Genomic DNA, 23,673 nt, shown 5'->3' with positions numbered 1-23,673 from the left:
TTTTGGGGAGTGTGTGGGTTAACTGTCCTCCAAAGTCGCTTATGCGCATCAAACGTTATGTACTCGGTTAGGATTTAACCTCTCCAGACCAGTCGAGTCGAAGTATAAAGTTTACACAGACTGCATGGTGAGTATAAAACTATTATAGCTGAAGCTGCAGCTTAACACTGTGAAATAATAGCCACAGACCCTGTTGAATTAAAGTGCAATTAATGTTGTTCCTATTCTGTTCCATTGGAATTTATTATGAATATTTGATCATTAAAAAAAAGTTTATAACTACACTATTTTAGAACAGAATTAGACTCCTACATTAAACTATTTTGTCAGTACGTGCTGCGTTTTTAAATGCTACCTCACTTCTCATTGACTTGTTTGTCTCATACTGGGGCAGCAGTGTGGAGTAGTGGTTAGGGCCCTGGACTCTTGACCGGAGGGTCGTGGGTTCAATCCGCGGTGGGGGACACTGCTGCTGTACCCTTGAGCAAGATACTTTACCTAGATTGCTCCAGTAAAAACCGAACTGTATAAATGGGTAATTATATGTAAAAATGTAAAAAATCTTGTAAGTCGCCCTGGATAAGGGTGTCTGCTAAGAAATACATAATAATAATACTATTACCAAGTTTATTTTAGTACTGCTTAAATAAACTCATTTTTGAGTGTTTACTGATACTTTTTTGTTTTTATCATAGTTGACACAACTCAACTATGACCCAATTTAAGACCAAATTTAAATCTACATTTTCAGGTACTTAAAAAAAAAAAAAAAAAAACTTTTACATTATACAGGAAACTGATAGAGGGGTTCCATTTAAATAGGGAAACAACCTTCTTATATATATTTAAAAGGGTATGGGATGCAAAACGGTATACATATGTAGATAGCTCATAGTAAAACTATCCTACAGTCAAACTACTCTTCAAACTGAAATAACAATTTCCAATAAGCGCATCTGTCCCTGAAAACTCTCTCAGAAATCAAAAACGTATTGATTATGAAGAAATTGGTCAATACATTTATTTTCATAACTGGATTCATCAATTTTTTTTATAACATTTTATTTATTTTCCAGTATAAAGTACTGGATAACTTATTAACAGTTAAAACAGAAAAATCAACATTTCATGTAAAAGTTGAAACAGCTTTATGGTGCTATAAATTACAACTTTCCATTGCTGATAAGTCTATACAAATGAGCTGAACCATTACTTGAACTGTAATTTGCCTTTTATGTTGAAGTTCTGTGCTGAAAATTCAAACATTTTTACTGTACTATGAAAACATAAGGTCTTATAATACTTTTATCTAACCATGTTCAATGTTACTGTGTGATCATAACAGATGGAATTCAATATGAAACATTTTTCATTTACTGGTATAGTAATACTCTTTTATTACATGGGGGTTTTGAAAGCAATGACAGCGATGTGCAATATGTCTTTCGGGTGCATTTTGGTGCACCATTCGTCGATTTACGTAACCACTACTACAACAACAACAACTCGGTTGAATATTGTAGGTAATAAGCTAACTATCATTATATCCACGATTTTTTAATAAGTACATATACTAGAATTTACCTACTTTTTTTTCTGCCCTGTGTTACCAGACCCAGCCCTGTCAAAACCCTCCCAGGTCCATAAAATTGGGACAAGAAGGGGACTCTGACAAAAGAGAATGTGAAATTCACATAATAATGGGGTACGTCCATGACATCCTCTTTGTAGCTTTGGCACCATAAAGACCAATTTGTAGCTTTACATGAACTTATACCGAATAGATCATTAGAATTGTACATCATTTGTTATGCACGTAACAGATTTATTTTTCACAAACTGTTCTATAACTCTTGTGCAAAATGGCAGTTCGTTTCAGAAACAATAAATAACTTTATATTATACCTTCTGTATTTTCCTTCTAAGGGCTGCGTATACTATTACTAGGCTGCTGGGCTTTTAAACTGTTACTGCTTTTTAAAATCAGAATGAGAAAACCTAAAACACATGCACCCCAAATCTGTTAAATTGAAATGTAAAGGCCATTGCACAGACAATCTGTTTCTTTATATGAATTTAACATACAACAATTATTTTACAAACATTACTTTTTTTTTTTTTTAAATATACCTTGCATACCAAGTCTGTAATTAATGTATGAAAGCGATGCTTTGATTTTGGAACTAAAATCATTTTGATTTGATCTGCATTAAAAATGACATGCAATAGATCAGGAGTGCGATGGCCTTTAGCCCGGAATAAAACTTAGCATACTCAGATTAATATATATATATATATATATATATATATATATATATATATATATATATATATATATATATATATATATATATAAATTTTATAAATAAATCGTAACTTAAATTCCCAAACATAATATCTAATTCTTATTAAAATATATAAACTGACAAAACTATAAAACAGCAGAATTAAAAAGAAATGTCAAACTTTTTTTTTTCAGTAGAGTCTACTCCTGCAAGCAAATCATTTGCCAATGAAATGTTTGCTGAACAAAAGCAATGTTGCCCTCAAACTAGAGCTGCATGTTTATAAGTGTTTATATATACAGAAACAAATCCAGGCGTATTCTGTAGTTAAACCCTGAATGGAGTGTTTTTATAAATATTTATTGAGATATCCGTCTCCTTTGTGACGTCATTATCCACTGCCAGTCTTTCCAAAGTTACATTCCCAGTTTGCTTTAAAAACACCCTTTTCACGGTGATTACAATCATTGCACATTCACAATATACAAAACATATTTCTCATCCATTAAAAATACATAAAAAACATTTTACTGCTGACATGTTTGTCTTCATTAAATGTTCTTTGTTGTAATATTTACAATATATCCAATAGTATTTTAACAAAAAAATGTATTTACTGGTTGAAATGCTGGAATATAATTGGACTATAAATATTAGAGAGCTCGTCAGCCTAGGTGTGTTGGGACATCCCATTCACTAAACTCCTCAGCTGCTTCACCACTGTCTCTATTAACTTCTGCTTGTCACGGTCATTTTTTCTGAACTGGGAAAAAATGTTGTTCTTTTTACTAGTGTCCTTCATTCTGCAAGAAACAAATAATGATGAGTCAGAGTTCAAGTAATGTGATTCTGTTTAAGGCACAGCTTGGTTGAGCTTGACACAAGCTGAACCAAGACACACTGGACAATGCTGCATTAAGGTTTGTCCACTTTGATTGTTAAACCTTTGATTCACAAATTATAAAAAAAAGTTGTGAGGAAAACCAAAAAAGGATATGATGGAGGTTTGTATGTGATATTGCAATTAGAACAGAAATGCACAGAAGATTATCTTATTGTTTTAATTTATTTTACCATTGCTTGTTCAGGAACAACTGAAGACCATTTTTTTTTTTTTTTTTTTTAGAATCCCAAAATAGGAAAACCAATTGGCAATGTGAACAAAGTAATTTTGTTAATTTATCCAAATGCTGCTGTTCAGGAACCACGCTAAGAATCAAAAGGGTTAAAGATGTTTTTTTACCTGCTATACACATTACACAGTTTGGTCTAAGCACAAGGCACAATGCCAACATTATCATGTATAAAGCTCTCTCAATAGGAACCTGAAAAACTGATTTGGTCAAGTCGCATCAAACACAAGTTTCTGTGCAAATCAGTATTTGTGCCGAGGTGTTTTAAAACAGCATGTTGCCATTTAAATGAATTTAGATTCAGTCTGAAATAGTCTATATACTGTGGTATCTTTTTGCAAATATACTATTGAGAGCACAACATCTTTCTTTCTTTTTCAGACTACATGGAATACATGCATGTTTATCATCAGGACACAGGGTGGACTGTCCTGGTTAAAATACCTAAATAAATAAATCTACTAGAGACACATACACAGATTTTAAGGGAGTGGGTCTGTAGATTTCTCGCATATAAACATGTTAAAAAGGGTAATTATGCATCTTTATGTGTGTTTCTTCTGCTATGTTATGACTGAAAGCTGTTTTTTTTTCTACTTACATTTTCATCAAGTAAATTAAGTTAAAAAGAAAAAAAAGTAGTTCACCAACAGCAGTTCTGAATAGGTAGGCAATGCAGTTCTTTAGTGTTTTATATACTGGAGCAGGCATTATATGTCTTATGTAGCATATATGGATGCGTCTTTTGTAATGGTAATTTTGTATTAGTTTTTTTTTATAAATACAGGTCAACACACATGCTGTTTTAGCTAGACACCCTTTGAAGTGATTCAAGCACACATGTTCTGCAGAGTCCTGATGGGTGTTGTATATGGTATTAGTGTTTGCACTGCACTTTTTGACTTGAAAACACTGTATTATGAATACAATTAAACAATGTTACTATGATGAAGCTATATAACTAGTCGTATGAATTCAAGCATTACATTTTGAAGCATGAAGTCTTGAAAGTACATTCTAAATTAAATGGCAACACCCATTAAAAAAAACAAAATATGAAATACATACCCCCTGTGGACTCTGTAGGAGTTTGCATGAGTTTGACAAAGGGCAAGAAAAAAGGAAACTAAGTGATTTGCAAATAGATGTTTTTAAGAGAATTCATCGCAGACGATAAACTCCATAGTGAAGTACGGTTATAAAAATAACATTAAAAGTACTTTATTCAGTGCTCCCCCTTTATTCTGGCGAAAGGGATAATAATGGGGTACGGACATGGCTCCCCTTTGCACCATAAAGCCACTGTACTAGCACTAGTATTCTCGTTATAAGGTGGAACACAAATAATACGGTCTCATAACTATCGCTCCTGATTACAGCGTTATAAAGGGGAAACACTGCAAATGTATATAAATAACACAGAAACCAACATAATCTAGATTCATTACATATTACCTCGCAATTCTCACTTTCACTGTTTGAAAAGTTGACCTATAGATTACTAAATGTATGCATTTAAAACACTCACTTTTCCAGCAGTGCTAGAGCTGTGGAAGGATTCACTCTGAGGTATTTGGAAGTGGGCTGTCCGTAGTCTGCCAGGTATGTTGACCAATCCCAAACCATAAACAGATCAAGAAGCTGTAGGGGAAAATGTTACACATTTTAACACTTAAGCAAACATAAAATTAACAAAAAGGTTATATTCAAAAGGAAAAGCTCAATATGTGCACATTTGTTCCCCCCTTTTCATTAGGACGATGTGATTTCTCTGGAAATGTACTAATCTAGAATGTAAAAAACTGGACACCATCCTCCCATTGTTTGAAATTCAATGCACCCCAAAAAATAAAGTAATGATACTTTATTAACTTGGTATAACCACATTTTCAAAACAGTTCCTTATTATTTTGCTAAAATGACACATTTTTTCAAAAGCAATTAACGTTATCATGGGATGTTTAAAACAAACTTTGCAGATACAATACATTTTCTCTTACAGAGAGAGAGAGAGAGAGAGAGAGAGAGATCAAGTAAAACATTTGTCAGATGGTAAGGAGCTTTTGAATCCTCCCTCCTACCCAATCACTGCTGTGGTTGTCCAACACTCATGAAAAAAATCTCACCACTACAGCACTGGTTGGATGTCCAGGGCCGAGTTGAGAGAGGAGGGGGAGGGGGGTAGTCTTTTCAAGCCCTGTGGCCACAAATATGATCATAAAGTTTGCTAGTATCAGCTTCATTTGTAAACAAACCACCGCACTTATTCCATATACATTAAACAATAAAAAATAAAAATAAAAACCTGAGGAACATAATACATGTTATTCATAAATGAGTAAGAAAAACATGACAAAAAACAGGAAGTTACAGAAACAGGAACCAATCTGTACAATGTGACAGGATCCCAGTTCCCAATTCAAGAACATCAAGGACCTATTTGTATTTAAATCTCAAAAAAAAAAAAAAAAAAAAAAGGATTCCCTTACTACTAATCCTTAAAAAGCAGGGTAAATTCCCAGGGACAATCCACGTCTTTCTCAGCCCATCTTAAGTATTTTGATCTGAAGCAGCAAAAACAAAATTTCTGCAGCAACTACCACTGAGTAAACTCTCTCACACTCCTCCTCTCGCTCAATTTAGGGTTCTTTTTACTAATCTGAAAAGCAATTTCCGTCAAAGGTGAGTATTGTAGTAGAAAGTAATTCTTGAATGTCAGTGTAAACAATTCATAATCCTCAAACTCCACAATTTGTTAGAAGTCTCAAAATGTCACTTCTTTTTGATGCCATCCAGTTACAAAATTGTTTCTCTCACCTGAGTTTTATGAAACATTGCATGAAGTTACCCCAACACTTAATTGGCTAGGCAGTTAAAGCAGTTAAAAGCATTATATTAGGAACCAACTTGTCTGGTTTTCGTTAAGATACTGAGAAAGACTTCCAGTCAAAACCTTTATCAATTAATTTCTTTTAGCATAACTACATGTTCTACCAATGAGTGGTTTATAGTAGACATTTGGAACAGGTTTCCTGTCCATGTGCAATTTATAAAGAACTAAATGCTGTTTGTTGCATTATCAAACCTGGAAATGATAAAAGTATTATTGTATACCCAAAACACTTGTTGCATAATAACTACAACTTCTACACAAACAACAACTTGGATGACAGTAATCTCCTCACGCTTGCATAGTCATCTAAAAGCATATTTATTAGAGGGCACAGCGTGAAATATTGTATGGTTTATTTTTTTTTAGACTAGGTCATAAGTGAGAAACTGGTCTAACTCATGTCTTTATGATGAACAAAAAATATCTGTTGTCCAAAAGAAACAATGCTATGCTTCCCATCACATCTGGGGTAGGGTTGGGCATGGCTAACAAAAAGAATGGGAGAAGACAAGAGAATCAGTCATAAAGTATTATTAATAAGCTGTAACAACAAAAAAAACATGACAGGCGTAACAATGCAGTTTAGTCGTTTGATTGCAGCTGCGATGGGTTAAATCATTGAAAAAATTCTTTTTTTTTTTTTTTTTTTTTAGTTTCCAACATCAACTTGAATGACAGCAAATACATTTTTACATGACTTACATGACTAATCCTTTGTTAGTCTGAGGATTTGGAGACATACAGGTGAATAGGATATCTTCAAGAATCTATGCAGTAAAGCAAGCATTTTTATTTTGTCAAAAAGGTCATAAGTGCAATTCAAATTTCAGCTCTCAAATGCCACAGTTCAAAGTAATTGGCACTTCGCCATATATATCTTTTTGATGTTGTTGTTTAAAGATCATTAAGATAAATAAATAAATAAATAAATAAATAAAAGAACAGAACAGAAGTCCGGTGTCCTTGATATTCTTATGGTGATGGTAAAGTTTCTAAATATCTTGAAAACAAGCTATCCATTCATATAGAAAAGAACATTGTCTGTGTTTTACCTGGCAGGTATGAGGCTGGACCCTTTCACTAAAGTGAGTTTAGGGGAAAAAAATAAATAAAAATACAACAGAACTTGTACAGCCTTTCCTCTATTAGATTCAAGTCCACAACTCCTGCCTTCAGAAATACATTTCAAACAATTAATTAACCCTTAATCTCTCAGTCACTCCTAAACCTAATTGTATGTGTCATTACCTTTCTGTTGGGTTCAATTTGCCTGATAAACGTGTCAAGACACTTGCTTCTTTAGACTGTTTCAACAGTTAAATGCTGTTTTTTCCACTGCCTGCAGGCATAATTAACTGAAAAGGCTTTTATTAAAACTCATAGGATCTGGTCCACTAAGGGGAGGGAAAGAAAAGAAATCCCTAACTGACCTCTGGATAACCCAAGTAGAAGATTAGCCCATTTCCAAGCATGCAGACAATCACACTGCTAAGCCAATTGCTCTCTCCTCTGCTATGCAGAAAGATCTTACAAAGGGTTAAACACACTGTCATTGCCACTTCTCTACCTTTACGGCTAAGCCTGGCATTTCAAATAGATTTTCAATTGGGCAAACAGAAACAAGAGACGACTGAAAGCTTCAACCGGCAAGTGCCAAAAGTTAAAATGTAAACCCCTTGTGCAAATAGACAAGGTAAAAAAATACTTCATTACAAGACAGGTACAATGCCAAATCCAATTATTCAATTTAAACCCTTAAAAGAAGGAAAGTAATACAGAAATAGGAAAATAACTTCATGTTTGTTTTTAAAGAAAACTGTAGTACATTTCTGATCCTTTTCTTTTTTTGGTTTCTGAAAACAACAGTTTACATCATAAAGCAGAAAACAGAATAATGTTCACACTTGGACCTTCCATTTGGGCACATCAGGATAATTCTTTATCAGGAGTGGAGTTGGGTTATTTGCTGGTCCCTGTTAGTCGTGCCCTTCCCCTATTGTCCCCTATTGAGAGCAGCAGTTATCTCTGAAATCAATGTATACAAACTCTTCAAAATGGAATACAACTAACACATCTAACTGAGATGTTACACATTTATAACAGCTAAATAGATGAGCAACAAAAAATAAATGTACTTTCCTGTGTCAAATACTAGAAATCCAACAACATCTTTTTACCCTTTTCCTTTAGCCATGCCTTTGCTTTGATCATAGGTGCAAACATTTACAGGATATGAAAGCCACCTGCTGAGGATGGCAGGCCAGGGACTAATTGGTAAATTCTTAAGACTTTGGATAATACATCTTTGCTTTTGTAAGTGAAAAACAAAATAATGAAAACAAAGCTAGAATCCAATGAATCCATAAAAATAATAAAACCAAAATGAATATCCGAATATAAACTTTTTTTTTTTAATGTATTCTCTGCTTTCAAAACCTTTTAACAGAAGCTACTTAGTCAGTAATGCTGTAAATCCAAAGACTGGCACTTTTTATTATCTTGTTTGTAGTACGTACAATGTAAGTTTCAAAAAGCTTTTTTGACATGAGCAAATAAAGTGGTAATGCTAATTTACAGAAAATAAATGTACTCTTTCACTGCATATCCTTTCTACATGAAAGATATTTTGCAAATTATAGTTGCATAAGAATTGAACAATTTGTTTGCTGAATTACTGCCCTGCAATCAAATACCAGCTGCTAATGCTCAACCAACTAAAAGTTCACCAACTCACACACACATTTGTATATTAAAAAGCACAGAGAAGAACATGTCTGTTTTTCTCACTTGGTTACTACTCTGTATTCAGACACAGACACACATTGTCTGTGTGTGTATATACTATATATGTATGATATACCTGTACGTGCAGATGAGCACCTCCACAATGGGGAAAATAACAAAAGAAAACAGGGTAGATCACATTTTCTGTCATCATGCTGTGTTGGTTAGATTAAATGCAACACAAATCTGATATTCATCCTCCTTTATGGAAACAATACAGCACTCCATGAATGATCAGGGTCAGGTCGTAATTCCCTTTCTAGTTGTGTGTATAATGTAAAAACTATAAGAGGCGGTGAGGAGCCAACTCCCGAAGAATATGCAACGGAACCACAGACTTGCTCTGCCAGAAGTTATTTGGGTTCAGACTAATCCTTTTTAAACCTTAATTCTCCCACAGGGCAGCATACTTCCCTGAAACCAAGTCCTCAAGTTTAAACAGTCTGTCATGCCCTGTACTCAACCCAAACACATCCCCTTAATTCCCTGGCACTCTTGTCACATTTCGACTTTGAAGTGGAGAAAAAGCACTTCTCAGGGACTGTTTACAGGCTTTTTACAGTGATGGTAGAAATATTCTAGTCTGAGATGTTTAGCAAATCCCATTATTAATTTTAACAGCCAAGGACACAGAATACCTAAGGAAACGCTAGAAGCAACAGACACTGGCAAGCACAGGCTTGCAAGATATTTACAGAGCACAAAAACGCAATACACAGAAGAAATGTAGAAGTACAATTGAAAATGTCTGTACAAAGTTAAAACCCAAACAGCTGCATTGCATGTGCCATTTAAAATCACTGAACTGTAACATTAAAAGATACTATATATATATATAGTCTACTTGCTAAAGACACATATACAGATAGAAGTGTTTGTGTTAATTCCAGTTAACCACTGAAAAGATTCTCAGTATAATGCATTTGAGGAAACACATTTGTTTAACTATATTATAATTTTGTTATAGCAGTGTTTTGTGATCCATGCATGGGTGGTTTTTTCAATCAATCCATGCTTACTTGCTGTAACCAATATAACGATAAAGATGAGCTGATCCTTCAATCTGCAAATCTACTGAATGTGTCATGCAGTATCAAATTAAATGTTGCAGATGCTTTGTCATGTGTACAGGAGTTATATTTTAAATGAGGCTTTACTAACAGCCCTATAATTATAGCTGTTAAAAGCTACAGTATTATTGCTAGTATGGCACTGCCAAACTTTTACAAGGGGAAATGTATATATATAAAAAAAAATGTAACCAGGTTACAAGAGATTCCTAGACAATTCAGGAATTTAATTTGATGGTTTTTAGGTTATTCTTAATTTTTTTATTTATTTTTTTATTTCTGGTGTTGTAACATTAAAAGTCAGAGAAATAATGAAAGTTCCCTCTGATCTTCAAAAGGAATTGATTAAATTCTAGAATTCAAACACAACCTTGCCCCAGACTGTCTTATACTACTCAAATGAATCACATCTAATGTTGCCAAGACAAATTGTGTGTTATTGTCTCCGTCTGCTTGCCTGTGTTTTTACAAGCAGGCCGGCCTACGTGATGGATGCTGCCACACATGTGTGTCTGGAAACATAATGTATCCGATTGGTTGTTATTACGAGGCATGAACCTCTGATTGGCTACCTGGCCATTATCTCTCCTTCCAGATTTACGTTATCCATGTGCATGCAAGTCCAGCCGGCTTTCTGACTCCTACGCTGTGATCTCACTGTACGCAGTCAATTTATTAAAGAAATTAAATTAAATTGAGAAGGACTATGCCTGAATCAAGAACCTACGTCAAACAGCACTCTCTTCATGCACAGCACTGGATATTTTTTTTTAAATGCCACAACATTTTTAAGGACTGCCACATTAGCAGATAATGTCAATGTCATTATGACTGCACAAAATTAGTACAAAAGTACATTCTAGAAAAGAGAGGTGTACTGACTGGATGAAAAAAAGTTGTAGAATGGGCTCCCTGGCACATTATTCCAGTGGAACTGTTTGTCCAGAGTTGAAGGTTTCAATGATTTGGGCCACTGTAGAAAGTCTTCCTGCTTGTCACTGTATGCTGCAAATATCTATCGGCTTGATCTCTCGCGGTCCGCTTGCGACCAGAGTTGTGCTTTCTGGCAACGGTTTTCTGCAAGTGTTTCCATTCTAGGAATACCCGGGTCAGTGCAGCCACTGCTTGGAGTGACAAACTGGTTGCACAGATACCCACGATCATGCCCTTTGTGAAGTTGAAAATGTATTCAGGTCTATGAGCTTGCGAGTAGAGTTAGAACAAAAATCAATCGCTGTAAAATTACTGACCGTTGTTAAGGTCTGCCGTTGAAAATAAGCTACTGTCTTAACATCTGGTTGCCCGTTTATATCAATAATTTACTAAAAAACTTTTTTTTAAAATGTTTTTACCCATAGAATCTCATAACCATTTCATATGCATAGTTTAATCAAGAAAGTGGTTCTCCACAATTCAGCCAAATATGACTGTCACTGTGACCTACACTTCCAGCACATGATAACACCAGTGTAAGCGCTTAACCTTAACCACTTTAATTCCAAAACCATAAAGAAATTGTTCAAAGCAATGCCCATACAATGAGCCTCGTTTTATGTGTTATTGCTAATTCATTAAAAACGTAATTTAAACCACAGATCATTATTCATTCTTCTCATACCCAGTAAAAGAATATACTTTAGGTATATTACAAACTTTGTCAGTCTCTTTTTTAAATATAAACTGATCTTTTAAAAATGTTCTGTATTCATCACTGCACATCAATTTATTTTAAACTCTTTGCATGTCATGTCAAAAAAATCCCCTAAACACCACAGATTATATATTTTATATAGATTATTTTTTGTCTGATTACTACATATTAATTCAAAAGGTGTATTTACAGTGCCTTGCAAAAGTATTCAGACCCCTGACCAATTCTCTCATATTACTGAATTACAAATGGTACATTGCAATTTCGTTCTGTTTGATATTTTGTTTTAAAACACTGAAACTCAAAATCAATTATTGTAACGTGACATTGGTTTTATGTTGGGAAATATTTTTAAGAAAAATAAAAAACTGAAATATCTTGCTTGCATAAGTATTCAACCCCTGTGCTGTGGAAGCTCCCAGTTTACACCGATGAAAGAAATTGCCCCAACGAGGACACGATTACCTTACCATTGGCCTCCACCTGTGAACCATAAAAGTTGCTGTCACATTTTCTGGATAAAAACCCCACTGTTGAAGGATCATTGGTCAGGCTGTGAATCTGAAGGAAAATGAAGACCAAAGAGCATTCTACAGAAGTTAGAGATAAAGTAATACAAATGCATAGATTAGGGAAAGGGTACAAAACAATATCCAAGTGTTTGGATATCCAAGAGAGCACAGTTGGATCAATAATCAGGAAGTGGAAGCTGCATCACACCACCCAGGCACTGCCAAGAAAAGGCCGTCCCTCAAAACTCAGCGCTCAAACAAGAAGGAGACTTGTGAGAGAAGCCACAGAGAGGCCAACAATCACTTTGAAGGAGCTACAGAGTTCAGTGGCTGGGAGTGGAGTAATGGTGCACCAGTCAACCATATCAAGAGCTCTGCATAACACTGGCCTATATGGGAGGGTGGCAAGAAAGAAGCCGTTACTCAAAAAGTACCATATGAAAGCACGTCTGGAGTTTGCCAGAAAGCATGAGAGTGACCCAGCTGCGATGTGGGAAAAGGTTTTGTGGTCAGATGAGACCAAGATAGAGCTTTTTGGCCAAAACTCAAAGCACTATGTGTGGCGTAAACCTAACACTGCCCATGCCTCAAGACACACCATCCCTACAGTGAAGTATGGTGGTGGCAGCATCATGTTGTGGGGATGCTTCTCATCAGCACGGACTGGGCATCTTGTTAAAATTGAAGGAAGAATGGATGGAGCAAAATACAGGGAAATACTGCAAGAGAACCTGCTTCAGTCCGCTAAAAAACTGAAGCTTGGGAGGAAATTCACCTTTCAGCAGGACAATGATCCCAAGCACAAGGCCAAAGCAACATTGGAGTGGCTCAAGAACAAAAAGGTGAATGTCTTACAGTGGCCCAGTCAAAGTCCTGAACTGTCAGTCTGATTTGGCTTTATTATGTTGTCAGAATTTGTTCTGCCAAATACGCAATCATAACTTTGTGGTTGATTTCTGATTTTTCAAGGTTTATTAAAATGCCAATTATAACGAAAAAGTTTAACTCTTAACATTAAAAGGCATGAAATACCAAAATACGGATTCTAGTCTAAAAATGACTCCAGAAAATGCCCTGCTTACATGGTAAGATTCAACAATCACACTGACATAGTTTGCATATGGTCATATTTTATTAAAAAAAAAAAAAAAAAAAAAAAAACACACACACACACACAACATAATGGCACTGTGTATTCTTTTACACTGGCAGTAACCAATGTTTTACTAATTTGCCCATGCAGTACAGCCAGATTTGAAACATCTTTGTGGACCCAACCAATGGCACTGGTGGAGCACTGTTACCCCAGCTTGCTCCCCTTGCTGATATATCAAAGTACCTCTGTCAAGATCCTGCTACTTGTTTATATAAAGAATAATGTGACTCACAAAATATCAACAAACTAAAAAATTGCTGCCAGTAAATTCTGTTTCCCCTACGTGCTAATAAAATGTAATGATGTGACTTGAAGATCGATCCAGCAAGCTCTTGAGCAGTTAAAGGACAAGATTTCAGAGAAACAACAAGAGAACAGTACATGTGCTGTGCACATAATAAGCCAGGAGAGCTTTGTTTAACTGATGAAATTCACAGCATCTGCTCTTCACATCTTTTATAGCAGCCAGGAGCCCTAGTTCTGGTGGTATGATCTACTGAGCGGTCAGTTTGTAACTTTTAGGCTTTGCAATCATGGGTTTACCATGCAAGTTTTTTTTTTTTAACTCGAGACATTTACACGAGAAAAATGTCTTGTGTAAAATGCTTTTTTGGGTTTCCATTCGCTCAGTTTATTTTACTCAAGTAAACCGGGCTTTTCACCCGATGTCATGCAAATGAATGGGAAAGGTAGGGGTTGATATGTAAATTAGCTATGCGTAAAGTACTCATGCTGTTTTTGAAGATTACTAGTGACATTTTGTGAAAATGTGGTTTCCATGCGCAGAGAACTGGTACACGAGTGAATCTAGGCTGCTGTAATAAAGCCAAATACCCTGTGCCTGCTTGGTTAATAATGTGCTTTACTGCTCTTGACAAAATTGTTTTTCAATTTGAGGAGGCTTGTGCTGTCAGAGATGCTCTCCTTTCTTTTAAGTTGTGTTGGATTTACTGCTGTGTTAAATATTAATGATGCAAACAAATAAAACACAATCAATACGTTAATTTGCAATTTTATTTGGTCAGTTCTGAAAGGGCATCAACAACTTGGATGTTGTTGTGCAGTTTTGGGCGATCGAGCTGGCTTATGACATCCAGTTCACAAACTATATTTATTAACATGGAAGGCAGACGCGCGTAGTCTTTGGACATAGCTGGGATCAAAAAAAGGACGGGAATTAATTCAGTTAAGCAGCTCATTTGCTCTTTGTGTTTAACTTTAGCGTAGTTTTTACAGCAAGGGTATTCTCAAACAGCTGCTTTAATACTATAACAAATGCATAACGCAGTTCATGGTAAGTGGTTTTATACAGAACTGTAAACCCACAAGATATATACAATATGACAGACCAAACACAGCAAAAAACAGTAATAAAAAAAAGGCTGCCTGCATTAGAATTAAGGTGAACTACTCACTGCTAACCATAAAATCACCCATCAGCCACTACTTTCTGCCGTCTTGGAATCCACAGTAACAACTGACCTGATCCCTTGCAGTACTTATAGTTAAGGATAAAAACCCTCATTAACATTTACACGTGAAATGCAGGTTTCCATGTGAAACTGGGCGTGGTTTTCCTGTGTGTTTCGCCATTTACACGAGTAAATGAGATTTACCCTATCCCTCTCTTTGGCCGTTTTTTTCGGCTAAAAACTTGATTTACCCGAGTAATTCTCCCAAACGTGCACACGCATTGCCATTTCACATGTAAATTGACCTGCATGGAAACCCCATGATTGACAGAGATTGAAGGAGTTTGCAACCTCATATTACAGCAAGTAATAACAGCCTTACACAACAGAAAACAGCTTCCAATGGTGGAGGAAGCTTATGACTGAGCAGCTAAAATTACAAGGAGATCTATTTTAGTCCATAAAATAAAACTGTTCTAGCTGCATGTTGTTGCTAGACTATACCTATCTCGAGTATATTTATGCCCACTCAGTCAACACAGTGAGGCCACAATCAGAAATTTACATGGAACAGCATAAACATAAATTACGTGATGGTGTCTGAGAAAGAGAGAGAGAAAGAGCTCACAAGGGACGACACTCGATACCGTTTAGATAACCAAGTATCAGTACTTTCACTGTATGGAAACAAATCTGCCAAAGATTTCTCCTACTGGCAAAGATTTATCAGCTGTATGTAAAAGGACATAATCTAGAACTGTGCTGAACAAACTGACTATATATGATCCATTATTTAAAAGTACAGTCACATGAACTATGATCAAGAAAAGGCTCATGAGTTTTAAACAGAAACTTTACTAGGGTAATTTAAATTTCTACCAGGTTTTGTAATTTAAATTGGATACTTCATTAGAAAGGGCTAGATAAGTGCAAATTGAATTGTATGTTATTTTAACAAGAACATAAATATGCAGAACCACAAAACATTACAAGGAGGGTGGATAGTACTTATATGCCAAGGGACTGAAACTTAAAAACAATATTTTACAGATTCCAGCTATTTAAAAAAAAAAAAAAAAAAAAAAAAAAAAAAAACAAACACTTTAAAATGACCAAAGTTGCACTTTTCATGAATTTTAATGAATAAATTAATTGATTAATTAAATCAGGACCCTTTTGTTTAGTTATCTTTCCTTATCTCATAGTTTTTTTTGGTGCTTATTAAGCAGACCTGATTCCTTCAATTACAACCAAATCACGTCCTTTAGTGATGCACAGAATTATTCTTTTTTATTAGTTACTGTAAATATAAGATTTAACAGAAAACAAAGTTTTACATAACACTAGATATGTTGATGCTTATTTAAAGCAGTACCAAGGGAAAAGGCACAGATTGTATTTTTAAGTGGAGGTTTAGTGTTGCTATGGCTACTGTGTTTTTTAGTCCATTTCAGCATTTTATGTTTTAATGGATTATATATTACACTGTATATTAGTACAATGTTTAGGAGACTGTGCCTCCTGTGCAATTCCAGGGAGGAAGTGACTCTCCATTAAGGGATTAAAAAGAAAGTTGCTTACATGTATAGCTTGATAAAAAAAAACAAATACACCCCCATAACTTTAAAGGAACACTAGATTGTAACAGGATGTTGTGCAATATATATATATATATATATATATATATATATATATATATATATATATATAACCAATATTGATTTTGGGGGCCTACAAACATGCAACGATACAATGGAGGCTACTGCTTGTTTACCCAAAATACGGGCAGAGAAATTCCTCAAGTAACTGTCTGTTTGCTCAGAGTGGGACATGAACCAGGTCCTTCACCTGTGCAACTCGAAATCTTGTACAAACACTACAAAGCAAGTAATATGCTCTGATTAGCTGAAAGACAAATAGTTTCCTTTTAGAAATACCTATATATTTATTTCTTAACAAAAAGAAGGGAATATGAATTCGTACTGGGAAAAGACTGGGCAATGTTGTTTTTATTTTTTCCCCCACTGTGAGTATCCTCATGTGCGTGAGCTGTAATTTAATTGTGACTATTTTTGCTATATAGAGGTTATTTCTGTTACATATTTTGGCAAAAAACCAGCTTGTTGGCATGGCACATAATACAAGAAGATTTTATACAAAAAAAGCCTTCTTAATGTCAATAGATTCTCTTAATAACACTGTAACACTCAAGTAAAGTCTTATGGAATCTTAATATGCTTGCTGGCATCCTGATGAAACAAAGCAAAAAACTACTGGAGATTAGATCTATAATCTACCTACCTTTAGCCGAAAGTTTTGCATCCATACACTTAACAAAAAACTGACACAAATTGAAAAATGTGACATTTCAAAATTTGAACATGAAATACTGTACTACTATTATGTCTTCCGGTAGACTTTTGCGATATAATTTTGTAGTTTCTTTGATTACATGATATAAAATATCAAAATTATGTTCACATTATATATATATATATATAAAACATGTATTTAATTTTCTCTCTATCCTAAAATTCTAGGTGATGCAAAACTTGCGGCCATAGCTGTATATGTTACACAAAATATTAGAGACTGGCCTGCTCTGTGGGGGGATTGTAAAGGAAGCATCTAAACTTCAGTCAACCCATATAGAAAAAGATTTATGTGATAAGAACAGTGTTAGACAGGAAAAATGTGTAAAAGGGCAGATCTCTCAAATCTACTTTAACCATTACCGAACCTGAAAAGAGAATACATTTAAAATAAATAAATAAATAAATAAATTTCATCTACTAAGAACTAAGCAAATACAGGATTAGTAAAATACTGGGCTAGCAACAGCAAACTGAAAACTAGTAAAACACTTGTTTAGTTATTCTACTCTTTGTATTGAGGAATGGCAGACTTTTCCATCAACGTCTTCATACTTCAAAGTAAAATAAAAAAGGGGGGGGGGGGGGAGAGAAAGTTGTTTTATTTCAGAGCACTATCCTACAAGGACATTGAAAGCAAGGACCAAGCTGAAATGCACACTGCCCACCCCCAACCATCAAAAAGCTTTGCCAAGGGAATTTGGATCTACTCTAGGAATGCTGTAATGATTTAACGAGTTGTTGAAACCTAAAGTAGGATTAATCATATCCCATATACAGAGGCTGGCAACGGTATCAGATATGAGCTCTAATTGCTAATAAAAAAAGTGACTAATGTCCCTGTTAACTGATACTTGATTAAGTATAGATATATTATTAAAAAAACACTAACACACTACTTGGTTAAAACATCAATATGTATAAATAACATGTTTTAAAAAACTAAAAGGCTATATATTTTGTTTCTCTCCATAAAACTAAGGCACACTGGCAACACAGTTAAAGGAAGCAGCACAAGAAAGGGAAAAAACTGAACTATTGTTGAGATAACTGGCTTCCATTAGTGATCAGGTGATTGGCAGAAAGATTGCGATCTTTCAATCTCGGGTCAGCTCCTTTTCAAAAAAGGGCAATCCCACTGATCCATCTTTTAGCTAGTCTCTCATCGAATCCCAAGTCTCCTGCCTTTTAGCTTTGATTTTTCTCAAGCTTTCCCTTGTATCAGCCTCTACCTGTCATCAGCTATTCCGGAAAGCACTGCGAGTATAGAGAGTTTGACCCCAGGGCACAACCACGGTGAGTAGGTAAAACCTGACCACTGGGTCTACTTCCTTATCTTTCATACGCTCCAATGTATAGAGAAGTATCATATTCAAACTAGAAAACAGCACTGTGACCCCCTAAGAGAGATTTCTGAAAAGGCACTGTTTCCTTTCAAGCATGCTTGAAAAGAAATGTCATCCACTCCATTTAAAAAAAAAAAAAAAAAAAAAATGGATCAAATAGTAAGAATGAACCCCCGCTGAAGGCAGATGACTATATTAGCAATACACAGATCCCAGAGTGCTTCCAAAACCCACTACTTTCAGCAAGTTATGTTTTATGTTTTTAAAGCAGTGTTGATTAATGTGAAAAACTGCTTGACCAAAGCCAAGTCATACAAAGAGTATCTCTGGATGCCTGCATATAAAGGAGGATGAGTATGTGTTACATGACATGAATGCAGCTGTAGACATGTGATTATGTACATTGCAAAACTGTGCTCTCTCACCCCAACCCAAAAACTACATTAGGTGGCATTTAATTTACTTAAGTTCCCCTGTCCCTCCCCTCCCCAGTAAGTATGTGTGATTGCTTAATAATAATTGTTGTCCATACAGAAATAAAACAATGAACAGTTATGCCTTTGGTCCAGGTCTAAGGAAGTGTGATTGAATAGTGCTATAAAGCAGCACCCTATTTTATGATTGAATCAACTCCTAATAGTAACATGCCTGTACACTAACTTGCAGACAATTCATAGATGTGATATGCAACATCCTGCAGGCATTTAAAAAGAAAAAGGTTGCAGATTTCACATAGGTCTTGATCTTCACTTACAAACACATGTTAGCATTCTGTCTCTCGTAAGTGTTAACAGCTCAAACGTGTGACTGTATGGAGTTAAAGGAGCAGCTTTCATAAAATGTGATGCAGTATGGTTCCTGTAATGGTACATGCTGCACAGTGTCAGTGGCGGCTTGTTTGTTGTAGACTGACTAAGCAAAGTGGACTTGCAATTAGGTAGGATATACTGTAATTATGATGTGTGAGACAAATCCAAACCTCCCATCAGCAAGTCCAGATCACTGTGAAAATCCATCAGCTCAGATAATGGCTAAACGTTCCGGACTATTTCAGCACAGAAAAAGAGGATAACATGTCTGATAAAGGAGGGGATAATGTGCAGGCTGCAATTTTCGAATTTCCTTGAAAATATTTTTGTTTTGAAATACTGCAGTAGAACTTTTCAACACTGTTCACAAAACTATACTCCATTAAACCTATAAATGAACCAGCTTAAAATAAGGTTTGGTGGTTTTGATGTTTGTTTTTTTCACCACCAGCCTGCATCACTTATGTAAAAAGCTCAATGCCTTACTTGTCTGAGGTCGATGAATGCTAACTGCAGAGTGTCCCCTTGGAATCCTGGCACCGGCTCGGAGCTAGCAAACACTGCAAGAAAAGATCAGAACAATAGGCAAATAAACCACCAGAAACCTCAGTACATGCCACTGCAAATAAAGATTGTTATATTTACACTGAGCCATACCGACTCAAGGAATGAGGCTGGGCTATACACTCACTGAGGTGCAATTCTTGCTCAAGTTTATTCCACAAAAATCTATGTTATTGTGAACTCATACATTTAATTAGAGCAAACCTTCATTAAAATAAATTCATCAAGATTAACCTGTATAAAGTTTACAAGTCGTGATGTGTTACATTCATGTGGGCTACGCATTCTTTCACTACATTTGCCCTGCAGGAGAATGAATTCAAAAGTTTTTGAGAGGACACCAATTCCATGGCTGTCAACATATTTTTAAACATCTGCTTTTGTTACAGCATCTGCTCAATAAAAATCCTACCTCTAGCCAAACAGCAATTAAAGACAGACAGAGGGGTGGGAGTAATCTTAACATGCAGACAACAGGTGGAATGCTGTAAGCACCACAATCTCTGTTTGAATGGAATGTCTGTTCTTGCCTTTTAACACGTTTCTGATGATGGAATTTTGCTGCTTTCAGAAAGTTTAAAACAGGGTCATCAAAGAATGACACATGAGAAGTTCACACTGGAAAATGATTTAAATGATTTCAACTTACCTTACCTGGTTGATAAAATGTACAGGACAAACATAAAAAGTGTGAAATATATTTTAATCTATTTAAAGTTGGGTTATTGGCCTTTGTGTGGGTGCTTTCTTGACACAAAACATACCGTTTGCCTATTCAATTAAATTTACAGTACGACTTATTTATCTCCTTAATCAATCTTTCCCCAAAAGATATAAATTATATTTTTCAACCAATACATTTCTTTCTGCCTCCAACCTCTCGGCTCTGCTTAAAGTGAAGCAGTTTTGAATAACAAACTGAAATGATAGTAATGACAACCTTGCTATAGTCAGAAATGATAGACCTGCTTGAGGTCAAAGATGAGAGTCAGAGAGATTGTAAAGGTATAAATTAGCACTGCAGCATCAGAGGATACAACCTCCAAGACCGTTGGGTTATTATCATAACCCTGGTTCCCTAAAATAGAAATGTAACCATTAGCATATGGGTATTTACCTCTTAAAGACCTGAAACATAAATAAGATATATCAAAGCTGCTCGACGAGCCTGTGACACAGTCATGGCCCACCACTGAGGACATAAAAACACTGCAGTCACAGACCTCAATGTCATTTTTCCTTCAAGCCTGCTGCAAACATGGATGCAGCGACCTTGAAGGTTAATGGTTACATTTTTATTTCAGGGAACTAGGGTTATGATAAAAACCTAACGCTCCCTTTCAAGTACGAAATGTAACCATTACTGTATGGGTAAGTGTGCCAAAACCGTCGCAAGGGCAATACTGCAGACCGACTGGAATGCTACAAGGTTAAGCCAACAGACGGCCCTGTGTGTTACCATACGGAACCCCAGTAACAGGTAGCTAGGGCTAAAAAATTGAGGGAGAAATAAAGCCCACAAAGTTGCCATGCCCCTGGTGGAATTGGCAGTGAGCTTTTCTGGAGGGGGCAAGTTGACAGCCTCTGCTTAGACCATGGGACTTTGCCCCATAACAGACAAAAAATTGTTCAGACTGCCTCCAACTTTTCGTTCTGTCAACATAGTACACCAGGGCCCGCACTTGGCAGAGGGTATGGAGCTGTCGCTGCCTGTCAGACTGGAAAGGAGGTGAATGTAAAGCATTCAATTCCACAGACTGGTTGACATGGAATGCTGAGATTGTCTTACATCTATAAAGGCTGGATTGGTACAGAGCGTAACCTTAGTCCCGACCTCACTAAGGAGTACGTCTGTATCTCGCTCACTCACTTTGCAGAGGTGATAGCAAGCAAAAAAGCCGCTTTGAGCGATAAATATTTCAGCTCAGCTGAATGCATTGGCTCAAATGGAGGCTTCATGAGTGCATTAAGCACCATGTTTAACCTCCAGCATGGAACAATGTCCTTCATAGGCGTCCGAAACTGCCAAGCCCCTTTCAAAAATTGCCCCGCCTGAAAGTGAGCTCCTGGGGAGACCAAATCAATTTTGACATGACAAGCCGAAACTGCTGCCAGATAGACCTTTAACGTGGAGGGCGATTTCCCCTCGTCAAAAAGGTCCTGCAAAAACTGCAGTATAACTGCTATGGGAGAGGTCAAGGGCTGGAACTCACGAGGCAGACACCACGTCTGAAAAACACCCCACTTGTACCCGTACTGGGAACGCGTGGACAGAGCTCTGGCATTCTGCAGGGTGATAATGACCCTATTAGAAAGCCCTAGATGGTTCAAATGCAGCAGTTCAGGGGCCAGACCCAGAGCTGCAGGCTCGATGGGTCGGGATGCCATAAGGTCCCCGTGCCTGACTGAGTAGGTCGCAATGCTTGGGCAGTCTCCACGGCTGGCTACTTAGGAGCTGCATCAGGGTTGAAAACCACAGCCTCCTGGGCCAATAATGGGCTACTAGGAGCACCTTGGCCTGGTCCTGCCTGATTTTCTCCAGACACAGCGGGATCAGGATGAGCAGTGGGAAGGCATATAACAGTTGCCTCGGCCAGTGGTGTGCCAAGGCATCTATTGTTAGTGGGTCCCCGCCTCCTATTATGGAGAACCAGAGGGGACAATGTGTTGATTCCTGGGAGGAAAAGAGATCTATCTCTGCTCTCCCGAAACTCTCCCAAATGTGTCTCACCATCTCAGGGTGAAGCCTCCACTCTGAGGTGCTGGGGACTCTCCTTGACAGGAGGTCCGCTGCCCAGTTTATCACCCCGGGCAGATGTACTGCCCGTAGTGACAGGCGGTTCTCATGTGTCGAGAGCAAAATCTTGTGGGCCACACGATGGAGACTGGAGACCTGGGGCCGTCCTGGTGGTTGATGTAAGCCACCACTGTTGTGTTGTCTGTACAGACAAGCAGATGTCTCCCTCGAACCTCCTGCCATAAAATTCTGCAAGGCCAAGTAAACTCCCTGCAGCTCCAAAACATTGATATGGAGACCCTGCCAAGGGAGTTCCACACACCTTGCGCCCCCCTACCATTACACTCAATGCCCCAGCCCAGGCTGAGGCGTAGATGGGCAGGCTGTTTCCACCAAGAGAGTGCATTTAGACAGTGACGAGACACTATCAATATGTGGTCGCTGTTGAACCAGGCTTGTATGGGGCGCATGCGCAGGAGACTGAATAGAATAGTCTGGGAAACTGCTGCCATTAAGCCCAGAAGTTTCTGGAATGTTACTACCATGAGCACTCTGTTGAGCTGAAAGAGCTCCAAACAGGCGAATATTCTCTGCACTATGCTTGTTGGGGCTGGTGCGTCCTTGGAAAGGAGCGCTAAATTAGGCGCCTGTACCAAAGCGGCAACTGAAGCCTCCACCGGTGGAAATTGGGCCAGGCCCAGCTTCTTCACATCATGGGAACTGTAGCTAGATGGTCCCATGATGACTGGATCTCTAAAAGAAAATCTGGGTGCACTGTGGGGGGTGGGGTGAGGGTGGGGTGGTAGGCTGATCATCAGACCGACTGTCTTATGTCACCTTGTGTAGATCAGGGCACTTGCAAGACTGCAACGGCCCTCCTGATCAGTGGTAGAAGCTCTGCCGTCAGGGAGAGTTTAACCGCAGGGGATGTGCTGTCTCAGCACGTCCT

General features: G+C 37.0%; 1 protein-coding gene across 3 annotated transcripts in view; it reads right to left on the bottom strand.

Moving 5' to 3' along the window:
* Window positions 1-1,058: 1,058 nt before the first annotated feature.
* Window positions 1,059-23,673, bottom strand: part of LOC117418195 (exocyst complex component 6) — a 96,717-nt gene continuing 74,102 nt past the window's right edge. For 2 of the 3 annotated variants that reach the window (XM_059035800.1, XM_034030929.3), the window contains 3 exons: window positions 19,910-19,983; window positions 4,947-5,059; window positions 1,059-3,088 (listed from right to left, as the gene is read on the bottom strand). In XM_059035800.1, coding sequence (XP_058891783.1) covers window positions 2,956-3,088; window positions 4,947-5,059; window positions 19,910-19,983 — 320 coding nt within the window. In that variant the 3' untranslated portion in view covers window positions 1,059-2,955. Of the gene's footprint in view, window positions 4,499-4,946; window positions 5,060-19,909; window positions 19,984-23,673 lie in introns of all 3 variants that reach the window. The other variant, XM_059035801.1, reaches the window with a different exon arrangement.

This window comes from Acipenser ruthenus, chromosome 13 (assembly GCF_902713425.1).
Source record: "Acipenser ruthenus chromosome 13, fAciRut3.2 maternal haplotype, whole genome shotgun sequence".
Lineage (NCBI taxonomy): Eukaryota > Metazoa > Chordata > Actinopteri > Acipenseriformes > Acipenseridae > Acipenser > Acipenser ruthenus.
Note: the sequence above shows the minus strand (reverse complement) of the source record. Positions and strands in the feature narration are given on the sequence as shown.